We start from the raw sequence: 6000 nt of genomic DNA on the forward strand, positions 1-6000 counted from the left end.
CTAGGACAGGGTAGTTTGTGAAATCTCATTCACATGTGGCAAAGTCTACGTTGGCCAGACGGGACGATGCCCCAATGAGTGCCTAGTTGAGCAGACGCGCTAGTTAACAAAAAAAGTGTTGCAGTTTTGTCCGAAAGGCGAAGCATCTATTGCGATAGCAAACTAGAAGAGAGCTATACGGAGTCAGCATAATAGTTTTATCGGCTGCATAAACTTGCACACATTCACTTACTAGCTGAAGTAGCAAGCTTGGCGTCAGCGCGCACTAGCTAACATGAATAGATCACACTCGATGACTGCAGACAACCGTTTGTAAAAACGCTGGCGTGAGCAAGCAGCGTGCCAAGGTTCGTCGTACGGTGTATCGCTTCAACGGAAACTGAGCGGCGAAAGCACAGCGCATACAAAGGTCAAAGCCGTGTGGAGATCGCTTTCAAGATACGGTGCGCGCGACAGCCCTCAGCCGCGCGAAGTACAAATACGCAATTCCTGGCAGAGTAGAAGCCGCGCACCCTCCCTCCCGCGCTGTCTTCCCGCTTTCCTTCTTTCGCGTGGGAGATTGAGTCGCCAGTTCCCCTTGCGCCTTTAACGCCAACCTCCATGGAGCGAAAATGCGACGAACTTTCGACGAACTTTCGGCGGCCGCCGCTCGGCGAAGGCCGCCCGCCGCCCGACGGCCAAAAACTGGCTGTTAGCTGCCGATCCACTCCTTCCAGATATTCGCCGCCCAGCGAACCGCCGCCGCCGGAAGTCGGCGCGCGCGGCCGAGAGCGTGGACCAACCGAACCATATAGCACCGAGGTTGACTCACGTCGGTCGCCCGTGGACGAGAATTTTGGTTGTTGACGCTTGGCTACTGTTCGGATATTTCCTACCTTCGTTGCAAACGCTTGTTTTCGAGCGCTGTTTCTACTCCGTGTTGGTTGTTCTGCCTCAATGTTCTAGTGAATAATATCTGGTCACTGCTTGTTTTGTGTACTCCATGTATTTAGAGGCTTCGCTTCCCGATGATGCTGTGCCCATGCATACCCGCAACATGATACATTGCGTACTGCCGTGTTTTGGAAAACCATTTGATTGAAGTTTGCAGGGTGTCGTTCACTGGCACATCCGAGAAAAACGCGAGCTGAAGCATCGCGTAGGTGCGGCATATGGGTAGCTCGCTACTTTAAGAGTCAAGAGCCTTCTCGCAAACCACGTACGTGAAACATGGCGGCGGTCCCCGCTTCCCGCTTTGATTTGAATTTGGCGTGGTTTTTGTAGAATTCGCCTCGTTCGTAGCAAGTAACTGCGTAAACGGCTTCGCTTAGTCTCAGGCCGCTTCGAAGGCAGTCTATTATGGATAACCTTGTGGAGTTTTCGAGATCGTTTCTCGTTTCAAACGACACGAAGCCTAACGAGGGAAACCGGATGGATGGATGGATGGATGGATGGATGGATGGATGGATGGATGGATGGATGGATGGATGGATGGATGGATGGATGGATGAGGCTGAACCCTTTAAACCGGGCGGTGGCATACGCCACCTAGCCATGACTATTAACCGATTTTGTACTTTGTGGTGGGTGAAATTTCACCCCTGCCTTGATTTTATCCACCAATCAGATAACCTCTGTTTGGTTATTTCTACCCGCTTAAAGTATATTTTGCCTTCACTGTCCCTAAACCCCAATGCTTTGAGAAAATCAGCCCCGTTGCCTTGCACTGTAGGGTTAAGCCCTTTACAGAAAAGTATGAGGTGTTCAGCCATTTCCTCTTCTTCTCCACACGCACAGCACAACGTGTCTATACCTTGGTACTTGACTCGGTACATCTTAGTCCGCAATACTCCCGTCCTGGCTTCAAACAACAAAGAGCTTCCCCTAGAATTATCGTAGATATTTTCTTTGGCAATTTGTTGCTTGAAAGTTCGGTATGTTCCCAGTGCTGATTTCGTCTGCATCCCCGTTTTCCACAGACCCCTCTCTGTTTCCTTAACCCTTTTCTTAACCGCTGTTTCCTGGTTTGCACCCCTCCTGCAGTCCAAATATTTGATTGACAGTTTTCTGGTCAGCTTCCTCCATTTTGTATCAACATTCCTCATGTACAAATAACTGAAAACTCTCCGTGCCCACCGCTTTTCTGCCATTTCTCTCAATCGCTCCTCAAATTCTATCTTGCTGCTGGCTTCCCTGCCCTCGAATGACGTCCATCCCATGTCACCCTGTACCCCCTGATTTGGTGTATTTCCGTGTGCTCCCAGAGCCAGTCTACCTACCCTTCGCTGCTTAACTTCCAACCTTGCTCGAACCTCTGATCTCATGCACAGGATCGCATTGCCGAAAGTCAAACTAGGGACCATCACCCCTTTCCAAATCCCTCTCACCACTTCGTACCTATTGTAATACCACAGTGCCCTATTTTTCATAACAGCTGCATTTCTGCTACCTTTAGCCGTCACATATTTTTCATGTTCCGTTAGGTACTCAGCCCCATTGTTTATCCACACTCCAAGATATTTGTACTTATCCACCACCTCCAGCGTAACCTCCTGTATCCTATGCTCGCTGCCCTGATTATCATTAAAAGTCATGACTGCCGATTTTTCTTTACTAAACTTCAAACCTAAGCTATTTCCCTCTTTACCACAGATGTCCATTAATCTCTGCAAGTCTTCCTTGCTGTCATCCATAAGTACAATGTCATCCGCATACATCAGTCCTGGTAATGACTGTTTAATAACCTTCGAGATATGTCAGCACCACCTATTGGTGAAGTCGAGAGGTAGGCGCGACGATGGCATATGGCCTCTGAGATCGGAAGATTTCGCAGGCCAGCTAAAGCTAATAAACGTGCGCTGCTTAGCATACGCTATTAGTTGTGTCTGCTATACTAAAACTGTCTAATAGCTTTCCGTGTTTCCTCGATGGTAGGGTAGGCTCGAAGGCGGAAGCTGACGGGAGAAAAACTCAGCTGGGCGCGAGCGGAGAGAGCCGTAAACGAACACAGGGTGACAGATGAGGGATAAGTATCGGCGAAATACCGACGTGCCACATATTCACACACACAAAAAAAATTAAAGTCTAAATAGGTTCCGGCTAACAGCGAACACTTATTGTACGCACTTTTTCAGGTGATGTGCCTTATTTTACGTGTAAGAATATTGATTTAGGCGCTGTTTTGCCTTCTGCTTTCATTCACCAACATCGCTTTCGTAGCCTATCCCGTCTGGCCACAAAGACTCCTCGCGGGCTGGCTCGACCGCATGGGCGGCGGCATTCGCCAGCTCTTCGTTACATGGAGTGTGGTGTGACGAATTCGCGACGGCGCTTCGCGCTGCATTTTTTGTCACGTGAGATTCGTCGCGAAAGTTCGCTCCATGGAGGTTGGCCTTTACGCATTTAGTGCTGCAGCTAAACGTCGCCTCCCCTCCCTCCCTCCCTCCCTCCCTCGCTCCCTCCCATACCCCTACGGCCTTTCGTACGACTGGAGTGTTTGCTTTCCGCCATGCGTTCGCTCTCGGCGAAAGCGCGCGTCCGTCGCACATACAGCATACGGCGCGCGGCGACGAGGTTATCGCCGTTGGTCGGCACCCCCGGTCAACACCCTCGGAAGGGGTGCTGTCGTTGGACTGCACCCGTTGGGGGTGCACCCGTTGGGGGTGCTTATGGGGGTGCTGTCGTGGGACAGCACCCCAGCACCGGACATTGGATAGCACCCCCTGGAGCCACCGACGTTCCGCGGATCAACATTTGCGGATCCGGAATACTGGCTGCAGACGTACGGGAGGGTCGCTGTATTTAACAACTGCAACAGTGACGGCAAGCTGTGCCATGTCTTCTTCTCATAGGAAGATGCCGCCAGGACGTGGTTCGAGAATCGGGTGTCGACCTTGAAAACAGGTACCTGTCCCGTCATGGCTTCCTGCAGACCTGTACAAGCGTTGTGCGCAAGGAAAGGACCGACGTTCTCCTAGAAGCCCGGGTGCAACTGCCCAACGAGAACATCACGATTTTCATGGAGGAGATGACTCGCCTGTTCAAGCCCGCCGACCACAACATGCCAGAAGAGAAAAAAGTTCGCTTCTTGATGAGGGGTGTCAAGCAAGAGCTCTTCGCCGCATTAATACGCATTCCGCCCAAGACTGTTGCTGAATTTGTTTCCGAGGCCACAACCATTGAGGAGACGCTTGACATGCGGACAAGGCAATATAACCGCCGAACACTGGCCGCGAACAACATCGACGTTCAAGCACTTGGCAGCGACGTCTTGTGCGAGACCATCAGAGCGGTCGTTCGCGAGGAACTGCTAAAGCTCTTTCCCAGGTCGCAGTCTCAAGTGACATCTATCGCCGACATCGTGAAAGAAGAAATTCAGCGCTCACTTGGAGTTCCCGATGTGCAGCAGCAATCACCGCAAGCCCAGCCGGAAACAATTACATATGCCGCCGTCGCACGCCGTCAAAGCCCCCCTCTGCGCCCGCACCATGGCCCAGTAACGACGCAGTTCCGTTGTCCACCGCCGCCGCCGCCAGCACGCCCGCCCGTCGCCCAGCGCAGCTACCCGAGAAAGACGGAAATTTGGTGCGCCCCCGACCACCACCCGCTCTGCAATCACTGCGGGGAAGCCGGCCATGTCTACCGCCGATGCCTATACCGTTAGATGGGCCTACGAGGGTTCGCCGCTAACGCACCGCATCCACAGCTTCGCAAGCGGGCACATGACATTCGCCGGCTACATCGCCGGAACGCAGTGGAGACACCGACGTCCTTCGCGTTCGCCATCGCCAGGATGCTACCTGTCGCCGCAGTGCCGACCATACAGTGGGCCAGCCCAGCGCCGGTCCGTGGGCCCCCATCCGGGAACCTAAAAGCAGCAAGCGATGGAGGTGCGGTTTCTGTACGACGCAATACCGAAGATCCTCCGCCGCCGCCGACAACGATTCGCGCATCATCACAACGAGGTATCAGCACACCGCCTGGCAAGAGCCTTGACGACAACACTTCGCCGCCGAAAGAAGACCTACCGAAGCGACGTAGCAGCAGCGGAGCAAACCTACGCAACCGTGTTCCAACGCCACGACTTTACCGCAACGCTAGACGACACGTGCTAATCGATGGCCATAACGTCACCGATTTGTCGACACTGGAGCCGACTATTCCGTCTTCAGTGACCCGTTCGGCGCCAAGTTGAAGAAGGTGAAGACGGCCTGGCAAGTACCCGATATCCGGACAGCGGGCGGCCACCTAATAACGCCGGCTGGAATCTGCGCAGCGCGAGTCACGCTTAACAATCGCACTTACCGGGCGAGCTTCCCAATCATGCAGCACTGCTCCAGTAACGTCATTCCAGGCATGGACTTTCTAAACCAACAAGGTGCAGTTATCGCCTGAAGGTCCAAGTCGATAACGCTTTCAACGCAAAAAGCGATACCGCCGGACACAAACATTATTTACCATGCCTTGAATGTGCTTGAAGAACAAGTCACCGTTCCGCCTCGCTGAAGCGAAAAGATATCAGTCGGTACCGAAGTGCCTGCAGACATGGAGGACGTCGTCAACGGCGATCATCACTTACTGCTCGACCATGAGATTTGTGTCGCTAAAGGCATAGCAGAGCTACGGGAAGGGAAAGCAAGAGTGATGCTCACAAAGTTCAGCCACGAATACAAGCACAGTAACAAAGGCACCACGGTCGCCTACATTGATGGAATAGTACAAGGCAGCAGTGCTTTCGCCTTTCCGGACTCTACAGGACCTGCTACGACGACTGTAGTACCTGAACCAGCTTTCAACGTAGATGAGAACCTTCCCAGTCATAAGAAAGAACAACTAAACGCCCGGCTCTTCCAATACAAGGACTGCTTCTCGTCGTAATCAAAAATTCGACAAACCCCTGTCGCCAAGCACCGCATTATAACCCGCGAATATGCCCGCCCACTCCGTCAGAGCCCGTACCGAGTCTCGGACCGCGGACACAAGGCAATAAGGTAAGAAGTCGAAGAAATTCTACGCGACGAC

At 52.6% G+C, this 6000-nt stretch overlaps 1 protein-coding gene across 1 annotated transcript in view; it reads right to left on the reverse strand.

Annotated features, from left to right (window-relative positions):
• LOC125944161 (uncharacterized) overlaps window positions 1-5327 on the reverse strand; it is an 81389-nt gene extending 76062 nt beyond the window's left edge. Inside the window, exon 1 of the mRNA XM_049664371.1 lies at window positions 5284-5327. Coding sequence (XP_049520328.1) covers window positions 5284-5327 — 44 coding nt within the window. The remainder of the gene's footprint in view (window positions 1-5283) is intronic.
• Between the last annotated feature and the right edge of the window lie 673 nt (window positions 5328-6000).

This window comes from Dermacentor silvarum, chromosome 3, assembly GCF_013339745.2.
Source record: "Dermacentor silvarum isolate Dsil-2018 chromosome 3, BIME_Dsil_1.4, whole genome shotgun sequence".
NCBI classification, from domain to species: Eukaryota; Metazoa; Arthropoda; class Arachnida; order Ixodida; family Ixodidae; genus Dermacentor; species Dermacentor silvarum.